The sequence below is a fragment of the Wyeomyia smithii genome, chromosome 2, assembly GCF_029784165.1.
Source record: "Wyeomyia smithii strain HCP4-BCI-WySm-NY-G18 chromosome 2, ASM2978416v1, whole genome shotgun sequence".
NCBI lineage: Eukaryota > Metazoa > Arthropoda > Insecta > Diptera > Culicidae > Wyeomyia > Wyeomyia smithii.
Window position 1 is genome coordinate 151,053,194 of NC_073695.1, and position 25,326 is coordinate 151,078,519.

Genomic DNA, 25,326 nt, shown 5'->3' on the forward strand with positions numbered 1-25,326 from the left:
AGAGTACCGCATACTATAAGCAGCTGGCATTACCTCTTTAAGAGCGCAATAGGTTTGGTTGCATTATTGCGCTCTGCTACTTGCCACAATAAGTCCAATTCAACTTTTCATTGCTTGACAGCAACCGTTGATTTGTTGTGCCGTTCCTGCACACACACCAGAACATCACGCCACTTTTTTGCCTTTCTCCTAGAAAGGTATAGCAATCACTTGCAAAACCGAAAGTATAAAAGTGCTCCAAAGGGCCGAATGGCATATATCACTCGACTCAGCTCGACGAGCTGAGCATTTTCTATATATGTGTGTGTGTGTGTGTGTGTGTGTGTGTGTGTGCAGATTTTTATTCTCACTCACTTTTCTCAGAGATGGCTGGACCGATTTTCATGAAATTAATTGCAAATGAAAGGTCTTGTTGTCCCATAAGACCCTATTGAATTTTATTGTAATCGGATTTTTAGTTTAGAGGTTATGTATCAAAATGTGAAAATCACGAAACATCATTATCTCGAAAACTACACGACCGATTTGAACAAAATTGGTCTCAAAAGAACGGGCTACCTGAAAAACCCTTAAGTTTTGAATTTTATACAGATTAAACATGTTGTTCAAAAGTTATGAAAAGAAACGTGTTCTGAAGACTGTTTAATCTCACTCATGTTTGTCAGAGATGGCTGGACCGATTTTCATAAAATCAGTTTCAAATGGAAGATCTAGTTGCCTCATAAGACCCTATTGATTTGTTTTGCAATCGGACTATTAGTTTGCCTGTTATGTTTAAAAATGTGAAATCCAGCTATGCAAAGGAACATATTCCGATGACTACTTGGACTAACTCACTTTTCTCAGAGATGGCTAACCCGATTTCCACAAAATTAGTGTCAAATGAATGGTCTAGCTGCCTCAGAAGACCCTATTGAATTTGACTGTAATCGAACTGTAACTTCATCTGTAATGTACCGACTTGTGAAAATCACGAAACTTCATATCTCAGAAACTACACAACCGTTTTGATCAATATTGATATCAGATGAGCGGGCTAGTTAAGGATTAACTGATGAGTTATGATTGAACACGTGGTTTCAAAGTTTGGCTGCCCTATACGTTCCCATTTCATTTGATTATAATCGAACTTAAGCAACTGTTATATATTAAATTGTTAACAATACAACGAAAGTCTACTATCTCAAAGAGTACATGACTTATTTGAACATTACTTGTGTCATACGAACGAGTCATCTCTCAAACTCACAAATAACAAACTTCATAACAATTTGATATGTGGCTCAAAAGTTATGGAAAGAAAAGAAATTCAAAGACTATTTAAAACTATACCTGCTTTGATCGATATATGTGGCCTTAACATAATTTAAGTGTGGTATCGTACTATTTGAACGTTTCAAATTCATTGATTCCTTGCGATGTGTTTAAAGTCTGCAAATGCTTAACCAATCGGCCATAGGATATGATCAAAGTCAAATAACAACTCGTTTGAAATGATTCGTTTTAATCGAAATGACAACATCCTCCACTGTTGGCTAGTGTACATCGCTTTAACTCTAAATATATTTATATTGAGTGGTATTCGGTCATTTTCAGCAGATTTTCTGGCATCAATCTGACACCGGAAATACCCATATTGGGAGGCATTTAGTTATTTAGGTTGTTTTCCAAAAATTAAAGTGGTCGTCTTTAAATTCAAAATGGTGTCCAGGGTCAATGTTTGGTTTCTATGCATCATCACGTTTACGGAAATATCCATATTGAGTATTATTCGGTCATTTCCCACCGTTGCCTAGAAGTTGCCATTTAGCAATTCAAAATGGTACCTGAGGACAATTGTTAGCTCCTTGCATCATTCTGGTTCCAGAGATACTCATATTGGATAGTATTTTAGGCTGTTTTTCACAAACCGGTAGTCGCCATCTTGTATTTCAAAATGGTATTTAGGATACTGGTTAAAGAAAAACTCATATTGGGTGAAATTTGGTCACTTTGGGCTGTTTTTCAGAAGCCGAAAGTCGTCATTTTGGACTTTAAAATTGCCTGTGAAATCAATTTCTGTCATCTGGGCGTAATTCTGGTTCCGAAAACATTCATATTGAATGATATTTGGTCATTTCCGGGTGCCAGACACCGGAAGTCACCATCTTGAAATTCAAGACTGTGTCTGTGATCAATTTTTAGCTTCTGTGCATCTCTCTGGTTCCAGAAATACTCATATTTAATGGGAATCGTCAATTTCAGGCTGTTTTCCAGAAACCGGAAGTTGCCATCTTACAATTCAAAATGTTGTCTGAGGTCGATTATGGAACATATTTGTTACCACTAAAAACATTCACCTGCCAATATGGTTCTATTTAGTTGATTAGTTCTCGAGATGTGCAGAAATTTGTGAAGAAACATGTACTTTCAGAAAAGGGAGGGGCGTCGAACCATTATAGACAAATTTGTCACCTCTAAAAACATTCACATACCAAATTTGGTTGTATTTTCTTGATTGGTTCTTGAACTGTGCGAAATTTGTGTTTCATTTTTATGGGACTTGTTCCATTTGGTTGATTAGTTCTCGAGATGTGCACAAATTTGTGTTTCATCTTACTATTATGGACATATTAGTTACCCCCTAAAACATCCACATGCCAAATTCGGTTTCATTTGCTTGGTTTGTTCTTGAGTTGTGCAGAAATTTATGTTTCATTTGTATGGGACTCCTCCCTTCCAGAAGAGGGAGGGTTTCAAACTATCATAGGAACCTTCATCGGCACCAAAAACCCCTACATACAAACTTTCACGTCGATCGGTTCGGTAGTATTCGGGCCTATATGGATCAGACAGACATACAGACTTGACTGCATTTTTATATGTAAAGATTACAACATCAATATTTTAGAACCTAAAGAGTGAATATACATTTATTGGATTGAAGCGTTCATGTAAATCTATTTTTACAAATAAAAAATTGAATGAGAAAGGCTGGGTCTGACCGCTAGGTGGATTAATTTAGGTTTTTAATAAGGAAATCTCCCGTCGCGGGAGAAATGTTTCACCTGTGTTGGTTATCATCGTGCAATCGATTTTATTTGATGGTGATATTGTACAAAAATAAAGAATAAAGAGGAGTTTTTGGTAGGTTTTGTAGCTCTCAAGCATATGCGCATGAAATTTTGTCGTGCATTTTGAGAACATAGGTGCTTAAAATTTATGCGCCATCAAAATAGTACGGGCTTTTGGCTCAGTTAAACATAAAATTGTATCGTGCCGTGTCAAATAAACCATATTAAATCAAAATAGTACGGGCTTACAAAAATGATTTCATTGTAGCAATACGAGAGAGTTTGTTCGTGTCGGTGCGTGCTTGCTGCTACTCAGGGGAATGCATGAAGAAGAAAGAGTATCTCCAAAGCGTGTCTTTTGCACGACTTGAGAAGCGTAGCATATGTCTCGTTCTTAAGCAGAAAGGAGAAGAAAGGTTTTGCTTCTCGCTCGATTTGCAACGCTGAAACCTAGCCGTGTTCTTTAATACAAAGATAGATCAAAATCAACTTTGGATGTTCAATTTATTTGTTAGTCAGACGACGATTCGATTTTTGTTTCAAGATCATAAAAAGTTTCAAAAATATCAACATGGCGCGGTTGGTAATTAGTTGGTATCAATTGTAGCCGCAATAAGCCTAGTTCAATGATATATATGTTGTAAGGTGCGGCAAAGGTTGGATGCCTGTATTATTAGAGAAAAATATGGTAAATCCTTGGGGCCTAGACAACTTTATTTTTATGAACAATCTGACATCACACCGACGAAAATGAGGAATCAACGAGCTTTGATATAAATAGAGAGGTGCACGAAAAATGCAACGATACATACTTAGTTTAATGAATATTGAATATATTCCGAAATATATCAATAGTGTCTTGCCCCTACCTTATTTTAAAAAACGCATAATTTGACAACAAAGGAAATTATTTTCAACCGAAACAAGACAAACGTGGCGATAAAATTTTAAAAAAACTACCGAACAGTACAAAGTACTAATACTAAGTTTGCCGTGTTACTTTATTAGATTTTTGGAGTTCTACATCATCAAAGTTCACAAATGCGCTGCAAGATGCTCTAAAGCGTTTTACACACATCTTACGGAGACTGCGACAGAACTCTGCATCACACTAAACCAACTAAGCCGCTTTTGTCTCACCTGTATGTATATCATTGCCTGCATATATTTGTTTACAAGTTTGACAGGTTAAAACTGGGCACTTATTACAATTTTTTGGGATATTTTACATAGCCAACTAGTCGTTTTTTTGATTTTGAATGACCGCAATGAAACTGGTTTCTATGTTATATGACAGCAAGCTGGAGTGGTTTTATGGGGCAATAGATAGCAATAATAAAACCAATAATAAAGCGAAATCGCATTGACTCTTGCCGGTTTTGCTGTAAGTTTTATTAGAGTTTTATTGACAGCTATCAGTGTTCATTACGACTTGCTTTTTTTGGCAACGGGTTTAACCGCCATAAAACCGTTGGTAATATTCATTGCTGTGATAAAACCGTTAGAAAACCAAGTAGCTATAGAATTGTTACTTTGGAAAGGAAAACACCCCTCAAAATTAGTTTTTTGTCCATAACTTTTTCTGTAATCGTGCTGAACCTCGAATTTTTGTAGAATATATTGGCTTGATATTTCCATTTGTTGTAAAGATATTTCTAGTTTTTTGCTGAAAATAGTCAGATTTTGATGTTCACGTGTTTCCCGTATAATTTTGTTCAATACTTCCTGCGATTCTTCCGAGAGCTGTCCTATCGGAACCAAAAAGTGGTCGGCAATCTGTGCACCGTGAATTAGTATTTTGTGTACAGACGCAGGTAGATAGTACCATGGATATAACTCCTATCGAATTTTTCTGTGTTCAACTTTCTAGCAAAAGCAACAGCTTGAAGGGTGGCTCCACAACGCTTCAGTACATTTATATCAAGTCCTTTGGAAAACATACCAAATAATAAATGCGAGCAAACAATCTGCAATCATCGAAGAAATATAACCTCGAACCGTCACCGTCTTATGTGTGAGTTTGTCGTCAACCATAATCCCCAAGAGCTTCAAAGATCGCTTTGAGGTGATGGTGCAGTCTCCAACTCTTACCACCGCCTGTTGCTCTGATTTGCGGTTATTCACAACCGTGACCTCCGTCTTATGTTGCGCTAACTCCGGTTTCTTGAAGCGCATTCAGTCTTCGACCGTCACTTCAACTATGCTTGCAAGAGGGCTTCAACGGCTGTTGCAGCACTATCTCGAATGATGTCGAATTGCTCAGCGGTGAATGGCAGCAAGCGTAAACTTCTTGCCAGCGTGGTTTCGTCCATACTTAGGTATGGAAGCCCAGTGTGGTCCAAAGCGCTAGGTACTACCAGTTATCGTGGTAAACTGAAAAGTCGGGAGACGCCATGGAAAAATTAACTTCCACCTGACACAGATCCTGCCCAAGTAACACACAAAACATGTTAGAAAATAATTCTCAATGACAGTAGTCATATAAGAGTACTATAAGCGCATTCGAAAACATGTGTTGTTATTTTTTTGCTCTGGAGATATTATTTTATATCATAAGTGTATTTCATAGATTAATAAATATAAACTGCCTTTGCTTGTCTTTAAGTTGTGTTCATGATGGTATCAAAACAGTACAGAAAACAACTTAAAATAAAACATTTGTGAGAAGTTGTTCTTCAACAGTAATTCAACCACACATCGAAAACAAGCTCTTTTTCTGGTTTTGGAGATATTTTTCAATAACATGAGTTCAGCAAACAGAAACTATGACATAAATGGCACTTGTCTTCAAGATGTCTTCCAGGTGTTTTCCCTATTATAACAACTGTGTAAAAATGTCCATTCGAGGCAGCCCCGCCAGTTCAATATTACACGCCCAATAATAATTTACGTACCTATAAAGTGCTTTTCCTTTTGTTGGTCTAAGTATTCAGCAGCCAATTACTTGATCATATTGTTATTGAAATTATTTAAACGATTTTATTCAAACTATTTGAGTTGAGTTGAATCGGAATGCGCCATGAAAATGTAAACAAAACGCTTGCAGTGCAACCAATGTCACGCCAATTTTTGTTACCGTATATCTAACAACGTTTTCTAGTTTTATTATATTTTATGTCTATATAACGTTAAAACTGTACGAAAACAATTTTAATACTCAACCAACAGAAACAATTCATTTCCAAAGGTTGAACATTGTTTTTATCATCAATTTATGACGAACACAATTTTCGATCTAGCTGCACTGCGCGTAACAATACATTTGCGCATGCGCTGGGTAAATGTTGTCATAGCAACACATTTGCGCATGCGCGCTGGTGTGGCGAATTCTGACCCACGAATGCGCGAGTTTTTTTATCCCACTAGGTCAGTGCAGATCAACCCAAGAAAAAAGAAACGACATTGCGATTTACTAGGCAAGTAAGAAAGAGATGCCAGATAGTTGTTTACGAACTAAGCTCATGCGGTGTTGGGCTAAATTGAGACTCTTCGCAATTAAATGAATCAGCAACCATTCTGTAATGAATAATCTTTTTTCCACTGATTCACAAACAGAAAACCGTATCCAATGAATGCCGCATAATTTTTTCAGAAGTAAAATGCAATGTTTCACCATGAAATTTGACGCGCACGTAGAACTTTGTATTAAAAGCGTCAAATAGTTGGTCTAATATTATTGTTTATTTTTGGTGAATATTTGATACGCCATAATCACTATTTTTTTTCCTTTGTAGTTCCTAATATAAGGCAGCGTTGTTCTACAATATTTCTATTTTGAAGTTTTATGCTTGCGTCAACGATGTATTTATTAGTTATTAATTACAACTTGAAAATAACTTGTTTTCCATGTTTTTTAACCGCATTGGTACTCGAGATATATTTTGCAGCTTCAGTCTAACAAGTTGACTTGCTTTCATGAAGTTATATAATACTTCATATAGCACCAGTACTTGTTATAGTAGCCTTCAATTTTTGCGCTTTTCTGGTGATAGAGATGTCATGGAAAAGGTAATGTCAACTGATATCTATAACTGAAGGTTGTATTAGAAGAGTTATCTCAACTGTTCTATAACAACGTGTGTTACTTGGGTGTCAGGTCATGGTTGCTTCAGGCAGTACCTGTACAGGTTCGGACAAGCTGGGTCCCCCATGTGCCCCGAATGCGTGGATGCGAGGTATATTCACCCTTTGGGTTCTAGAATATTGATGTTGTAATTGAAGTAATAATAGAAGCACAAAATGTGAAATTTGACGGAATACTTTTGATAAAGAAATAGCGAAAAAAACATTACTCCTAATTTCGAACACTTTAATCACGAGCAATACCGGGAACGTTCGAATAGTACAATACCAAGTTTGAATTATGTTGAGGCCACGTATTTTGATAGATAAATTTCGTTTCTTTTATAAATTTTGAATCACGTGCCATTTAGTAATGAAATTTATTATTTGTACGTTTGAGAGACAGCCCGTAGTTATATTTCAATAAGTAGTGTAATATTTTATATAATAGACTCTCGTTGTTTCTTAAATTTAATACATAACGGTTGAAATAAAATTCCGATTACAATCAAAAGAAATGGCAACCTATAGGGCAGCCAAATCTTTCATTGAAAAGTCATCGTACCACATTTCTTTTCACAACTTTTGATCCACGTGTGCAATCATTATAAAATTCATTAGTTAATCATTGACTATCCTGTTCATTTGATAACAACTTTGTTCAAATTGGTTGTGTTTCAAGTTTGAGAAACATGAATGAGATTAAAGAGTCACTAAAACACTTTTCTTTCCATAACTTTTAAACCATATACTGAATCTTTATAAAATTCAAAAATTAAGAGTTTTTTTGATAGCCCATTCTTTCGGGATCAGTTTTTTTGAAACGGTTGTGTAGTTTCTGAGATAATGATGTTTCGTGATTTTAACCTTTTGATACATAACCTCTAAACTAAAAATCCGATTGCAATAAAATTCAACAGGATTTTATGGGGCAACTAGACCTTTCATTTGCTATTATTTCACTGAAAATCTGTCCAGCCATCTCTGAGAAAATCTAGTGAGATTGGGAGAGCGTTACACAGACACACACACGCACGCACACACGCACACACACGCGCACACACACACGCACACACACATACGCACACACACATACGCACACACACGCACACACACATACGCACACACATACGCACACACACACGCACACACACACACACAGACAAAGACACATACAGACACACAGGCAAGCTGAAGGTCGGCTGGTCAGTATGCCCCCTGGGTATACTCCAGCCACTGGACGTTTGCTTCCGGTGTTTTGAGGGAGGACTTAAGTCCTGGACCTGCAAGGGGCCCGACAGGTTGCGGTGGTGCAGGCTATAAAGCGAAGGACTGTGGGGAGCCTCCCAAGTGTATGGTGTGCTCCGGGAAACGGGACGCCAAACACTTTATGGGAGGCCCCAGGTGCCCAGCCGGCAAGTCGGCTACGAAACCACGGGCGTAAGGGTGAGGCAACTGAACCTGAACCACTGCTACGCAGTTCAGCAGCTGCTATACCAAGCAGCCACTGAGTCGCTGTCGGACATCGCCATTATATCGGACCCTTACCGCATCCCTCCCGGAAACGGTAACTGGGTTGCGGATAGGTCCAGCATGGCGGCCATATGAAAGACGGGCAGGTTCCCGGTTCAGGAGGTTGTTTCAACCTCAGAAGAAGGGTAGTGGTTGCCAAGGTGAACGGAGTGTTCTACTGCAGTTGCTATGCTCCGCCGCGTTAATCTACCGAAAGGTTCGCACAGATGGTCGACCGGTTAGCCATGGAGCTAACGGGCCTAACACCGTTGGTGGTGGCAGGCGACTTCAACGCTTGGGCTGTCGAGTGGGGGAGTCGCTCCACGAACCAGAGAGGCCAGAACTTGTTGGAAGCTTTGGCAAAGCTCAACCTAGATCAGGCCAACATTGGGTCCAAAAGTACATACAGCAGAAATGGCGCGGAGTCGATCATCGACGTGACGTTCTCCAGCCCAGGACTGATCATGAACTGGAGGGTAGACGATGAATACACCAATAGCGACCATCAGACGGTCTGCTATAGTGTAAACAACAGCGAGAGGCGGCAAGCAACGAGTAGGGCCAACACTCCGTTCGCCCGCGAGTGGAAGACATCGCATTTCGATGCCGAGGTATTCGAAGAGGCAATGCGACGAGAGCGCGAGGGGGGCAGTCGGCTTCGCCCGACGCTCGACCAACTAGTTGCTATGCTATCTCGGGCGTGCGACGCCACCATGCCTAGGACTCGCCAACCTAGGAATGGGAAGCCACCGGTCTATTGGTGGACTGACGAGATAGCGGACCTTCGCAGTGCGTGCCTCCGTGCGAGACGGAGGATGCAGCGTGCGCGAACAGATGAACAGAGGACAGAGCGCCGCGCAGCATTCAGTTCTGCCAGATCGACGCTGAAGAGTGCGATTTAGGCCAGCAAGAGGGCCTGTTTCGATAGGCTATGCGCGAGTGCCAATACGAATCCGTGAGGCAACGCCTACAGAGTCGTAATGGCCAAGACCAAAGGCGCGCTGGCGCCTGCAGAGCGAACACCAGCGATGCTGGAGCGTATCATCGAGGGACTCTTTCCGCGCCACGAGCCAAGTCCTTGGCCTCCGGCGGTCGAGTCTCACGTCCGACGTTCCAGTATCTCAGACACAGACCAGGGAGGGTCGGCCAACCTGCCGAGCATCCAATCCGTGGGCGACGACAGCAGTGTCGAGGTTCAGGAGGATGGAAGGGTTACGAATGATGAACTCATCGTGATCGCCAACTCTCTAAAGGTGAGCAAGGCACCGGGACCGGATGGTATCCCTAACCTGGCAATCAGGCTGGCGATAAAAACGGCCCCCGGGCTGTTCCGAGTAGTCATGCAGAGGTGCCTGGATGACTGTCTCTTTCCGGATAGGTGGAAGCGGCAGAAATTGGTCCTACTGCCGAAGGCTGGGAAACCACCAGGTGACCCATCGGCATATAGGCCTATCTGCCTGCTAGACACGGCGGGCAAGGTGCTTGAGAGGATTATCCTCAACAGACTGGTGAGGTACACAGAGGGTGTAAACGGTCTGGCAAGCAACCAGTTCGGCTTCCGGAAGGGCAAGTCCACGCTGGATGCCATCGCCTCCGTCACCAAGACGGCGGAGATAGCACTCCAGCGCAAGAGAAGGGGAATACGCTATTGCGCAATCGTCACGCTTAACGTGAAGAATGCGTTCAATAGCGCCAGTTGGGACTCCATAGCGCTCGCGCTCAGGAGCATCCAAGTACCGGTGTCGCTGTACAAGATTCTGGAAAATTACTTCCAGAATCGAGTACTGGTTTACAACATAGAGGAGGGTCAGAAGTGCGTTCCAATCACCGCAGGGGTTCCGAAAGGTACCATCCTGGGTCCGGTGTTGTGGAATGTCATGTATGACGGGGTGTTGAAACTAAAGTTTCCTGTAGGGGTTGTGATCGTCGGCTTTGCAGACGACATAACGCTAGAGGTTTACGGCGAGTCGATCGAAGAGGTCGAGTTGACGGCTGCGCATTACATAAGGAAGGTCGAGGACTGGATGCACTCCAGGAAACTGGAGCTCGCGCACCATAAGACGGAGGTAACGGTTGTGAACAACCGTAAATCGGAGCAACAGGCGGTGATCAGAGTCGGAGACTGCACCATCACCTCAAAGCGATCGTTGAAGCTCTTGGGGGTTATGGTCGACGACAAGCTCACGTTCGGGAGCCACGCCGACTATGCCTGTAAGAGGGCCTCATCGGCTATTGCAGCACTATCTCGTATGATGTCCAATAGCTCAGCCGTCTATGGCAGCAAGCGAAGACTTCTTGCCAGCGTGGTTTCGTCTATACTTAGGTATGGTGGGCCAGTATGGTCCAGAGCGCTAGGTACTAACAGTTATCGCGGTAAACTGGAAAGTACCTACACGCTCATGTGCCTACGAGTTGTGAGTGCGTATCGTACGGTGTCATACGATGCAATCTGTCTTGCCCGGCATGATGCCTATCAGCATCGCCATCAAGGAGGACAGAGAGTGTTTCGACCAACGTGACACAAGGGGCATACGAGGCACCAGAAGGTCATTCTCGATGCTTCGTTGGCAGAGGGAATGGTCTAATTCCACAAAGGGCAGATGGACGCACCGACTTATACCGGAGATATCCGGCTGGGTCGGGAGGCGACATGGCGAGGTGAACTTCCACCTGACACAGATCCTGTCAGGCCATGGTTGCTTCAGGCAATATCTGCACAGGTTCGGGCACGCTGGGTCCCCCATGTGTCCCGAGTGCGTGGAAGAGGAGGAGACTGCAGAGCATGTCTTCTTCGTATGCCCCCGTTTCGTAAGAGCGCGGAGCAACATGATGGCTGTGAGAGGGCCTGGCAGTACTCCGGACAATCTTGTCCCGAGGATGTGCGACGACCCGGACATCTGGAACGCGGCCTGTGCGGCCGCCTCCCAGATTGTCCTGGAGCTACAACGTGTGTGGCGGGTCAATCACCAACACACCAGTGGTAGCTAACTACCAGTCTCCAGGTAGTTAGCTAGGAGGTTATAAGAGTAAAGAGGGTGCATCACGCACAAAAGCCACTTCCTGACGTAATACTTAACCGTCGTTCCGGGAAGAACAGGGCTGGAGACTGGAGGGGTTTTAGTGGGTCGGGACAGGGATCAGTAGGTGTCTGGGGGAGTGTAACTACCCCAGCATCTCTCCCCTAGTCTGATCCCCACACCCTGAGTTCTCTTCTCAGGTATCTGTTTGCAGATTTCCCCGCCACCTTTGAAAAAAAAACACAGACACACTGTCCATAGAGGCCCATAAAGTATTACGTGCATTCATTATGACATAATAAGCATTTATACCATGTTCTTATGTATTTATATATTTGAAACCACGCTGATGAATTGAGTCCTTGCAGAAATGGCTCATTAGACAATTTTGCGATTAATGACAAATGGAATGTTAAAGGTATAATACATTTCAAATGAATCAACTTTATCGAAGACGCGATTATTCTGTCTCATAGCTGAAGCGAATTTTTATGTTTTGAACGGTCCTGGCCAAGTATGCGACCAACCGTAGAAGGATCATGAGAAGCCGAATTATTATTGTATTTTTGAGTATCAGTTACACTCTTGAAAGTACATTTTTTTATAAAATAGAATGGTCTATTTTGACGTCGTTCTTGTTATAAAATATGAAGTGACTTATTAAAATTTTAATTAAATTCTAAGGCATTTACATCTATTGCTGTTGTTACGGTGTTGTTTCTAAAAGAAATGTAAGTGATGAATGTTTTAAGAATCATGTATTTCTCTTCTCTTCCAATTCCGTTTAGCACCAGTCTGAAGAGTTGGTCGAAAGAAAAGTTCCGGCTTTCTCCGCCAATCGTTTCAATTTTTTGTTTGCAAAAAGCCTAAGCTGCCTCTACTCGAGGACATTCGCAAAATTTGTGTATTAAGCTCTCCTCATTGGCTCCAAAATGTTGACAGTTGGCCCCATCCGCACGCTGAATAATGTGCATCAGTTTTCGGTGCTCCGTTTCCTCGTTTATCAGCATGTAAAGCTCACTTCACTGACTAGAGGTTAGTCTGCGCGAAGAGAAGTTGGTCCATTTTTGACGCCATTTCAGATTGGGCTGCTTTCGTTCCACTCGTGGTTTTTCGGTGTTGTCCAAAAAATATCGGTGAATTAAACCGCTGGAGGGGTGTTGTTGGATGTGGGTGGGTACGGGAATTGTTGGCAAAGGAGTTTCAAATATGGAAGAGCAACTGAAGGGGGAGTATTATGGTCGAGGAAGGATTTGTAATAGGGAAGCAATTCGATCTCTTGTAGCTGACGATTTATGCACAATGCTTTGCACTTAATTGCAGGTAGCTGCAACATCAATCCACCATCTGTTTTGCAGCGTGCCAGTTGTTGCATGAGAATTCGTGCTGGTAGACCGCGAAAAAGGTATCTTAGGTATTTTCACCATGTACACTTGACAGTGAGGAAGTGTTGACGCAAAATACCACACTTTGGAGGTAATGAAAGTATTCAGTAATATGACTTTCTGATGGAGTGTGCATCATGGAGAGCATCATGGATGGAGAGTGCAGCATGCATCCAAATTAGTTGCGTCACTTTTGAAACCTAACAAACAATATCGCACGCTAGTCTGTGGGGCTAATGCGGTCTCGAGCCACTCGATTATTAGTTGAGAGAATTCGTTATCGATATTGTTTTTGGCACATTTAGCATGTGTAGGATAAGTACAACGATACACCGTGCCCCAGTGCTAGGTCGAGAAAATTTCCAGCTCGAAAAGATCCTCGACCTGATCGGGAATCGAACCCGACATCACAACCGTGTGGGAGAGCTAGCCGACCGGCATCGCTAACCACAGAGCCACGGGGACCACACTTTTGAAACCTGTGAGTCCCAATTAAGCTTGATCATAAGCCGGATTGAGTTAATGAAGATGATACCCAGAACTTTTAATTTTTCAACCGTTTGAAGCCAGGGGACTACTAGAGGATTTCCTTCAGTACAACCGACGTCCATCGCCAGTGTTTTTTGCCGGTTTAATTTTGTACTATTTCAAAATTGCTAAACAGTTCATAAATTGCTTCGATCACTGCAGTTGAAGTTGCTATGACCGTACCATCGTCTGCATATGCAACGCACAGTTGACCAGCACATATACGTTCAAGCCTTACCAACAACGGATGCATGTACAGGCAAAATAATAGCATTGAGAGTGGGTCACCTTGCCGCACTGATCTCTGGATGGGAAATTGTGCTGATAAGTTTCCGTTGAGAACTACACGAGAGCATGTGTGCATTTGATACTGTATTTACTCCGAGAGATAACATCATGCGCCTGAGAAATGATAACGAAACTCTGTCATAAGCGTGATCCAGATCAAACGATATCAGTTTTCCTTTAGCCTTTCTTGCAATTATTGCCACAATTTTGTCTTTTAATGCGAGGGTCGCTCCGAATATTGAGCATTCTTTACCACATTTTTGAGAAGCCGTGAGTATGTTATGTGTTTCCAGCAGGGCAGTTAGTCTTCGGCACATGATTCGACTGAAGATACGACTATGGCTTATTGGCCTGTATGACGAAATGTCTTCCTCGTTTCGGCCTCTCTTTTTGACCAGCACGATAGTCCCTTCAACGAAAGAAACTGGAGCTGGAGAGGTTAACAGATCGTTCATCACCGTGTGTAACTCTCTGTAAATTATGTCAAATGACCAGCTCATCTACTCAGCCGTCAAACCGTCCGCTCTTGCGTTTTGGAGAGCATTTTATAGCATTTTTATTCTCGCTTACTGTTATCTCTTCCACAAGTGCATTGTTGACTTCGTCGTCTATTGGTATGATTTGCTCACACTCGAGCAAGCAAGCTGGTTCGGATTCATATAGATCGGTAAAGTACTGCCACGGTGTTCCAAATACCGTTGTTATAAAATAAAATACGCCATCAAAACTGTTAATGTCACTTGGTTTGTATCACTGCCCTGCACTTCTGAATCAAATTCGAAAATCATCGTTGGACTAATTTTTGAGTTAAGCCCTTTTAAAGTTTTAGGAAGGATTTCTCGTACAAATATACTTAAACAACCCTTTTTCAAAACGAACATAAATCATAATAGGAATTGTTTCACGGGCAACATATGCTTATGGACGACCTTTCTGGAAGATTTGAGCTGTATTAGGACCATCGGAAAATTGTTAGGATCAAAGAACCCCGGGTACAATGCAAAAGATGCCATTTTACCCGGGGCCTGAACCAAAAACATTATTTTACACCTCAGTTCACTGGAATTCTAAAGCTACGTACCGCACGTAAAAGCAACATCAACATCAGCACGTTCGTTGACTCCTGACAGTTCTTAAAAAGGTCTATAGTGAATCCACAGACAAACAGACATGTTACTCAATGATGATTTCTTTGTCCAATCCGTTTTTACGAAAATGTGTTGGTAGGCAGTAAGCTCACATGGTGGAACATAAGTACAACGTTGCGAACGAGGACGAGGATTCTTAAGGTTTTTTTTTTTTGAAGAGGTATACCTGGGGTGACATTGTGCATTTCGTTTCGAGCAACTCGAACAAAACTAAACGATCGCTGGGGGGCGTTATGTTTCGTTTTTCGTATTTTTTTCGACTTTGCGGATTAGATGAGCCGCTGGACAAATGACAATGACAGCTCCTTTTAATCCTAAAGCATAACTGGCAGTGTGTGATCTACGATAGCGAAAATCTTTAGAATCGACCTGCGCAATGCCACCCCTGTTCGTCTGTGGTAAATCTATCAATATTATTTGTTATGTATATTCGTGGATATATTTGAGAAAAAACAATGTTTTTTCGAACAATGCACGAACTCCGATTTAGAAACAAGAACAGAATCGAATGAAAAACATATTGCGAAACACTTTTTTTTTACCTTTATGTTCAGTTATAAGACAAGATGAATGGAGCATATACTTACATTAAAGTAGCACATAAATCCTTTTAACATTGAAATGTATACGTAGTAACAGGGAGGTAAAACTCACGTTTTATGAGATTAATGTCGAAAAGTTTCTTTTTTCATTAAAATCGTATAAAATCAGTCCACGTGGTATGTGGACGGCCCCTAAGTTGAAACCTCATTTTTAATCTTTTCTATGATATTCGAGGTTTGAGGCAAACGACTGATTTTTTGCAAATTTTGGAACGGGTCTTTGAGGCATCGTTTGCAACCAAAAGCTAAAAAAATGGATTTTACCAATCATTAATTCAACTAACGATATATGCGCCCTATTTCACGATAACTTGGGAGCGATAAAAACCCTTCATACCTCAAAATCATACAAATCACAATGTCAGCTCGTAGTCATCAATAACAAAAGAGGTTATTTGTCTTAAAAGAAAAAGGTTGACGATTTAGGCTAAACATAGTTTATAACTTTGCCAAAGATATCCCGGTACACATATGCATAGACGTAGTATATTAAGAATGATTATTCTTATAATAAATCTTCGAGAAACCATCTAACGTGAACAGTTTTTAAGGTATATTTTTTATAAATGAAACATGTTCGTATTAAGCCATCAAGATATAAGATTTCCATTGGTAGGTTTTCGAATTCCAGTGTGAACTTAGGTTCAAATGATGTTTTTGCCTTTCTCCTAGAAAGGTATAGCAATCACTGGAAAAACCAAAGGTATAAAAGTGGTCCCAATGGCCGAATGTCATATACCACTCGACCCCTTTCGACGAGCTGAGCAATTTCTGTATGTATGTATGTATGTGTGTATGTGTGTGTGTGTGTGGGTGTATGTATGTGCAACTTTTTTTTCTCACTCACTTTTCTCAGAGATGGCTGGACCGATTTTCATAAAATTAATTGCAAATGAAAGGTTTAGTTGCCCCAAGGGTTGCTATTGCATTTCATTGCAATCGGATTGTAACTTTGTCCGTTGTTCATGAAAATGTGAAAACACATAATGAAAGTAAACATATTGACTTCCTCCTAACGATCACTGGCTAATTAAAAGGTAGAAAAGTGATCCAAATGGCCGAATGTCATATACTACTCGACTCAGTTAGACAAATCGAGCATTTTCTGCATATAAGCATGTATAGGTGTATATGTTTGTGTGTGGGTGTGTACGTGTGTATGTGCACCTTTTTTCGCACTCACTATTCTCAGAGATGGTCTGACCGAACAGATTTCAATGAAATTAATTGCAAATGAAAGGTCTAGTTGCCCTAAAGGACCCTATTGAATTTTATTGTAATCTGATTTCTAGTTTAGAGGTTATGTATCAAAGTGTAAAAATCACGGAACATCAATATCTCAGAAACCACACATCTGATTTGATTAAAATTAGTTTCAAATGAACGGGCTACCTTAAAAACCCTTAACTTTTGAATTTTATGAAGATTGAACATGTGGTTCAGAAGTTATGGAAAGAAACGTGTTCTGGAGACTATTTTATCTCACTCATGTTTCTCAGAGATGGCTGGCCCGATTTTTATAAAGTTAGTGTCATATGAAAGGTCTTGTTGCCCCATAAAACCCTAATGATTTTTTTTACAAACGGATTATTACTTTGCCTGTTATGTTTAAAAATGTGAAATCCAGCTATGAAAAGAAACATATTCCAAGACAACTTACTTGGACTCACTCATATTTCTCAGAGATGGTTGACCCGATTTCCACAGAATTAGTATCAAATAAAAGGTCTACCTACCTCATAACACCCTATTGAATTTTGCAGTAATCGGACTGTAACTTCGTCTGTAATGTATCGAAATGTGAAAATCACGAAACTTCATTATCTTATAAACTACACAACCGATCTGAACAATATTGATATCAGATGAACGGGCTAGTTAAGGGTTAACTGATGAATTATGATTGAACACGTGGTTTAAAAGTTTGGCTGCCCCATACGTTACCTTTTCATTTGATTGTAATCAAACTTAAGCAAGCGTTATGTTTTAATTTGTAAAACAACGAAAGTCTATTATCTCAAGTATTACACGACTTATTAGAACATAACTAGTGTCATACAAATGAGTCATCTCTCAAACTTACAAATAACAAACTCCATAACAATTTGATATGCTGTTTAAAAGTTTTAGAAAGAAAAGAAATTCAAAGACTATTCAACACTTTACCTGCTTCGATCAATATATATGGCCTCAACATGATTTAAATGTGATATCGTACTATCTGAACGTTCCCGGCATCGCTCGTGATTGAATTGTTCGAAATTAAGAGTCATTGCTTTTATTTCGCTATTTCTCAAGTACTAACATTACGTCAAATTTCATATTTTATACTTTAATTACAACATCAATATTTTAGAACCCAAAGAGTGGATAAACATTTATTGGATTTAAGCATTCATGTAAATCTATTTTTACAAATAATAAGTCTGACCGCTAGGTGGATTAATTTAGGTTTTTATTGCATGGTAATACATGTTTGAAATTATGGCACATTCCAGAAATACATAATTGTCGTTACAAACTAAGAGGTATCATCTATTTTATAGATATAGAAAAAGAAGAAGAAGATTTATCGCAAGAATTTCGCAAATCAACGTTATGCGATGAAACATTTACATTGGTCATGGTAATGATCTATCGCAGTAGTTTGTGCGAGGTAACCAGTGCAGTTATTAGCTAACGGGTGACAACTGAAATTTTGTTGCTCTCCAGTTGTTTTTGCACACCAAGGAACATGAAATCATACAGAAATCTTCGACAGGACTGTTCTGAAGCAGATTCGTTGGATTGGGTAAAGAGTGTCCGGGACCAAATTGCATCACAAAAAAATTGGTATTTTCCACTCATTCAACCAATCGCCTTCTAACTTTCAGGTAGTAAAATAAAACAGGATATTTTATATATTTTTTGTCTTTCTCCTAGAAAGGTATAGCAATCACTTGCAAAACCGAAAGTAAAAAAGTGCTCCAAAGGGCCGAATGGCATATATCACTCGACTCAGCTCGACGAGCTGAGCATTTTCTGTATGTGTGTGTGTATGTGCAGATTTTTATTCTCACTCACTTTTCTCAGAGATGGCTGGACCGATTTTCATGAAATTAATTGCAAATGAAAGGTCTCGTTGTCCTTATTAAAGACCTGAGACCTTATTAAATTTCATTGTAATCGGATTTTTGGTTCAGAGGTTATGTATCAAAATGTAAAAATCATGAAACATCATTATCTCAGAAACTACACAACCGATTTGAACAAAATAGGTTTCAAGTGAACGGGCTACCTAATATACCCTTAACTTTTGAATTTCATGAAGATTGAACTTGTAGTTCAAAAGTTATGACAAGAAACGTGACCAGTGCTTTGTAAAGGATCGCAAGTTGACTGTTAAAACACGAATGCGATCGCCTTCCGCAGTCAACTTGTCTGCTCGGCATAGTACAGCGATCGCCCGGAGAAAGAGCAGTCAAAGTGGAATTGAAATTTTTTTTAGTTCCTAGGTGGCGGTCATTCGCTATGGCAGCGCTCGTTTCTTCCGTTCAATCTTTCATTATGTATACGTTCAAGGCACAAAGTGAATAGGGCAGTTGGTACCATTTCTACAGCTTCGCTGGGTTGCGGGTCAGCGAAGACGGCACCGAAGGCGGGAAGTTAATAATGAAATAACTTTCGGTCGCTTGCGCGGCGATTAACACACATGTGATTTGCTATTTCTTAATTGTGTGCTTTGCATCTGAGGTGGATGGCCTTTAGATTTTTTTGTGACTCGTGGTTGTAGCATATCCTGCGCTGCGAAAGCGGCTCGCCCTACCGCAGTTTAATGTACAGGTCTACTGTAAATTAACCCACGGCAAGGCGAACCGTCTTCGCAGCGCAGGCCGTGCCAGTATGTTTTTAGTCTCACAGTCTTTCGTGAAGATGTAAAAGAAATAATATTTTCTAACCAATATTTTGTATATACCTACCTATTTGTGTTGTTGCGAGCACGAGTGGTTGATTTTTCTTTAAACGATGTTAATCAATAAATTCCAATAAATTATTTTGATTATTGAATTTCATAGATTCAACTGCACTAATACAGTGCAGAGCAGGGATGTTACGGATGTGATTTTTAAGACATCTGCAGATGCGGATGCGGATGCGGATATGTGATTACGGATGCAGATGTTGATGTGGATGTCAATTTTCATGCGGATGTTCCGCATTCGCGGATGCGGATATCCGTAACATCCCTTGTGTTATATTTTGCTTTTTTCACATAACCATGCCCCTCCCCAGTGCAAAAGTTATTTGGGCGAGCAGTAAACACACCATGGAAAATTGTTCTGCAATATTTTATGAAGCGGTATTATTTTTCAATATCCGCATGGTATGATGCGGATGCGGATATGTGATTACGGATGCAGATGTTGATGCGGATGTCAATTTTCATGCGGATGTTCCGCATTTGCGGATGCGGATATCCGTTACATCCCTAGTGCAGAACATGTAACAAAACGATATGATCAAAAGAATAAGAATTGTGTATTAAAACGTAATTACATTTGACTACGACGGCCATGTAGCATGTACCACTTCCACTTTATGAAAAAACAGCAGATACAAAAAAAACGTTGCGAGCTATTTATTTAAAATACATATACACTAAAGTCGCGGGAGATACATGCCGCGTAAAAAAAAATCCGCGTAAATTCCGGAATCCGCGTAAAAAAACCGCGAAAAAAGCGACCTTAGTATATTTAATTCCGTTTTACCGAGACGATCAGTAGGAAATCTATTCATAATTCACAGTAAGAACTTCTGTATTTAGTGATTCTATCAAATACACTAAAATCGAATTAGTTTATTCTGTGAATATGTAACTGTGTATAGGTGTCAACAATGTACTTAATGACTGTCATAACTGAAGAAGCATAAAATATAACAAAGATGAAGAAACATGTAGAAGAATTGATAGTGAGGGAGAGAGAGAATGAGCGAAAGAGAGTGAAATAGAGAAAACGACGAGAGAGAGAGAGAGAGAAAAAAAGCGGTAGAGATCATTTCGAATGAAAGGTCCCAACAATGTTCAAAGAGGTAAATATTTCATGTCAAAAAAGATCCTTCTAACAGAAAGCACGCTCAGTATGATTTTTGAGGATCTCCTGAGCTTTTATTTGCAACTGAGACAACAAAATCAGATAATGCGCTCTGCAAGAGAAGTGTAGCAGATTGTGAAATAACACACATATAAACAACATATTCGCACATACATACGCACATGCACACATACACATATTTACAAACATTGCTCAGTTCGTCGAGCTGAGTCGAATGGTATATACGTTTCGCCCCAAGGCCTCGGATGTATTTTGCGTTTCACGAATGATTTTTAAACCTTTGTTTTAGTATAATCAACAGTTTTTTTATTAATAGTTAACAACGAAAAAAAAAGAAATATAAAGTCATTTAATCGATTAAAACTTCATCAAGTAACTCAGGGTTCAATTTCGCGATGAGAATATCCTCTAATGTTGATTCTGCTAATGATAGCCGCCTGTCTGACAAAATAAGTGCCAGCGCACTGAAGGCTCGTTCGACTGAGACTTGTGTTGAGGGGACCGCATAAACTACTTCGGCCACCTCAAACAGTTCTTTGCATGTTATTTTTTTTTTCCTGCCAGCTGCTCCAAACATCAAAATTGTGTTCTTTTCATGTACCGATGTCTAGAACACTCAGTTGCTCTGTTATCGAATTTTTTCGCGAATTTCGGTTGGAGCTGGGAAGTGAACCTCCATATAAAGTCGTTAAATAATCGTCCAAGTCGTCTTTTGAGGAGGCCACTTCAAAAATGGAATTTTCAGGTTGTGTATCACCTTTTAAATTGGAGATACGGGCCGATGTATTGACAATGAATTTCTGTAAAGTTGAAGCAAAATGATAAAATTTGTGATATTTCATTATTATTGTTATTGTTTTTAACCATTATATGGTCGGCGTGCAGCCAAACCGAAGCTAGCGCCAAAAATAATATTTCGAGTAATTGGCATTCAAAGTTCAATTACCCCATTTGTTTTTTTGCTAGAGATTTTTTGTTATTATATCGTTATAATCTATTGAAATGATTTCGTTTTTTCATGATACATAGATTATTACTCTTCACATCCCCTCATGTTTTTTTTGACTTAATTAAAAAAGATGGCGCTTGGTTCGTTCTGGTCGCACGCCAACTATTTGATCAGCTAATAATATCTTTTATTGATTGGCTTGGTACCTGGGTGTACACCTGATTGAAATTTATGTTACTTAGTAGAGTTTAACTGATTTTATTTCCCTAAGTATTCGTGATAAGGAAATGCACCTACTTAAGGCGTAAGGTTATGGTTCCCAGGATTCATCCGGTTCATGGAGACCCAAGTTCCTTGTTACTTTGAAAATAATGGAATCATTGGTATTAATATTGAATGTTTATTATTAAAATATTAAATGTTAAATACTACATATTTCATATTACGTAATAAATATTAGATATTTAATATATAAAAAACAAATAAAAAATAAATGTTAAATATAATATTTAAATTAAAAAAATATTAAATAAAAATATTAAATATTACATATTTAATATGAAATATTACATATTAAATATTAAATATTAAATATTAAATATTAAATATTAAATATTAAATATTAAATATTAAATATTAAATATTAAATATTAAATATTAAATATTAAATATTAAATATTAAATATTAAATATTAAATATTAAATAATAAATATTAAATATTAAATATTATATATTAAATATTAATTATTAAATATTAAATATTAAATATTAAATATTCAATATTAAATATTAAATATTAAATATTAAATATTAAATATTAAATATTAAATATTAAATATTAAATATTAAATATTAAATATTAAATATTAAATATTAAATATTAAATATTAAATATTAAATATTAAATATTAAATATTAAATATTGAATATTAAATATTAAATATTAAATATTAAATATTAAATATTAAATATTAAATATTAAATATTAAATATTAAATATTAAATATTAAATATTAAATATTAAATATTAAATATTAAATATTAAATATTAAATATTAAATATTAAATATTAAATATTAAATATTAAATATTAAATATTAAATATTAAATATTAAATATTAAATATTAAATATTAAATATTAAATATTAAATATTAAATAGTAAATATTAAATATTAAATATTAAATATTAAATATTAAATATTAAATATTATATATTAAATATTAAATATTAAATATTAAATATTAAATATTAAATATTAAATATTAAATATTAAATATTAAATATTAAATATTAAATATTAAATATTAAATATTAAATATTAAATATTAAATATTAAATATTAAATATTAAATATTAAATATTAAATATTAAATATTAAATATTAAAGATTAAATATTAAATAATAAATATTAAATATTAAATATTAAATAATAAATATTTAATATTTATTATTTAATATTTAATATTTAATATTTAATTTTTAATATTTAATATTTAATATTTAATTTTTAATATTTAATATTTAATATTTAACATTTAATATTAAATATTGAATTTTAAATATTAAATATTAAATAATTAATGTTAAATATTAAATATAAAATATATACGAAAAATATAAAATATTATATATTGAAAATTTGATATTAAATAATAAATATTATATTGAATATTAATAATTAAATTTCAAATATTAACTATTAAATAATAAACATAAGATATAAAAGAATATATATTGAATATAAAATAAATATAAAACGTTATACATTAAAAATTAAATATCAAATATTACATTAAATATTAAATATTCTATAATAAATATTGAATTTTAAATATCAGATGTTAGTATATAATATATAAAAGTTTAGATTAATCGTTAAATATAAAAATATCTGAATTGGATAACATACCCGTATTTGCTCTTTCTCGTCAGGAGTAAACACACGTGAGTCCTCATAGTAAAATCGGGGATCCAGCAAAATGGCGGCTTTGAACGGCATGTTTTCTTTTAGAGACTCCAATCGTTTCAAGAGATTCTTTGAAAGTTCTTCTGCCATTGGATTGTGTATTAACTTCGTCATTCGGATCGTGTTGATCCATAACATATGGAAATCCGACAATCCAACGTGCTTATCCTGAAATTTGATTGTAGCCTCGTAAGTTGGAGAAAAAGCTTGCACGAAGTTATTGACGAATTTCTAATTGTTGTCTAAATCTGCAATCAAAAAGTGATCAATGTTTGCCAACTTTTTTTTATTTCAGTGGTACCTAGTTCTTTGTGTATTGCACCCAACTTAACGTAGAACGTTTCAAATTTGTTGAAGTGCTCTACCATTTTAAAGACTCCACCCCATCTTGTCTTTGCGTATAACGGCGGCAGCGCTTGCCCTTCTGCCTCGAAATACGCTTTATAGGAAATTTTGCGGCAAGCTTTGGCGATGTTAGTCACTGCTTTTATATTGTCCTCGTACAGCTTTGTAACATCAGTAACGGCAAGCTGCATTGTGTGAACAGCGCACCTCACTAAGCTTACACTGTCCTTGAACTCGTCTAGAACATTCGAAAGAACTTCCCAATGCTCCATTTCACCGTTCTCATCTTCATGCTCTTCGGCAATCTCCGCTTCAATTGCTCTCTGCAATTCGCGTACAGCAGCGCACATGTTTGACCCATTATCCGATGTAACGGAAAAAACGTTTTTAAGTCCAACGTTATATATGCTTAACACATCCAGTATCTTGGTTTTCAAAAATTTTGCCGTCTGTTTTTTCTTAACCTCGACCATTTCTAAAACAAAAAGGGAAGTAACTTTCGCGATTCTGATTTATATGCACTAATGTCTTTTTAACGCGGCCTCGATAATAAGCAATTCCACAAAAAAACGGGCAACCAATTTAATCGACCTTTTTTGATTTGGCTGAAGCTTCGCATAGTCGTTTATATAGGCGAATTATGCCATTTTGTGCTATTGATTTAATTTTTTGGGTCGTGACCCATTTTGAGAAACTTTTGAATATTACTATTTTGGAAAGGTATTGATGATTACAAATATTTTTAGGGCCAAAACGGTTTGTTTGATCGGTGTGTCATCTTCGGCAAAGTTGTAGATAATAATTTTGTCTTTTCGAGAAAATATACACTAAAAAATATTTCTCTTTTGAAAAAACAATTTAAAGAAAATTTAAAAATTAACTATCTAAAAAGCTCATTTTTTTCTATAAAAATTACATAAGATTACCTAAACAATGCAACCGAAATCAAGAAAAAAAAGTTATATTTAAAAAACAAAAAATTCTTTTAATATATTTTTCAAGGGACATTTTTTTCCGAAATGACAAAACTGTTATTTACAACTTTGTCGAACACACTATGCCAATTATTGAAACCGTTTTGGCTGTAGAAATGTTTTTAATTTCCAATAGAGCACTCTATGGGGGATTAAGAATATGTTTGCAGTCAAAACGGTTCGTTTGATTGGCATAGTCTCTTTAGTTACAGATAACAATTTCGTTCTTTCATAAAAAACGGACCCTGTGAAAAAATTTTTTTTTTCAAAATATCATAACTTTTTTTTTTTTTTTTTAAGGGGGGATTTGTTAGTAGCTTAAGTATTTATGATAAATATTAGTAAATAATGAGTATGTGTGTCCAATCACAAATGGTGACTTCTCAACACTGTTAGAAA

At 37.6% G+C, this 25,326-nt stretch overlaps 1 protein-coding gene across 6 annotated transcripts in view; it reads right to left on the reverse strand.

Annotated features, from left to right (window-relative positions):
* Positions 1–25,326, reverse strand: part of LOC129720760 (unconventional myosin-XVIIIa) — a 568,639-nt gene that overhangs the window by 458,088 nt on the left and 85,225 nt on the right. The window contains exons 1-2 of one of the 6 annotated variants that reach the window (XM_055672458.1): positions 23,910–24,399; positions 23,552–23,856 (exon numbers count right to left, since the gene is read on the reverse strand). The exons of the other annotated variants lie outside the window; for them this stretch is intronic. Of the exons in view, the coding sequence (XP_055528433.1) occupies positions 23,552–23,746 (195 nt within the window). The 5' untranslated portion in view covers positions 23,747–23,856; positions 23,910–24,399. Of the gene's footprint in view, positions 1–23,551; positions 23,857–23,909; positions 24,400–25,326 lie in introns of those variants that run through there. 6 annotated transcript variants of the gene reach the window in all.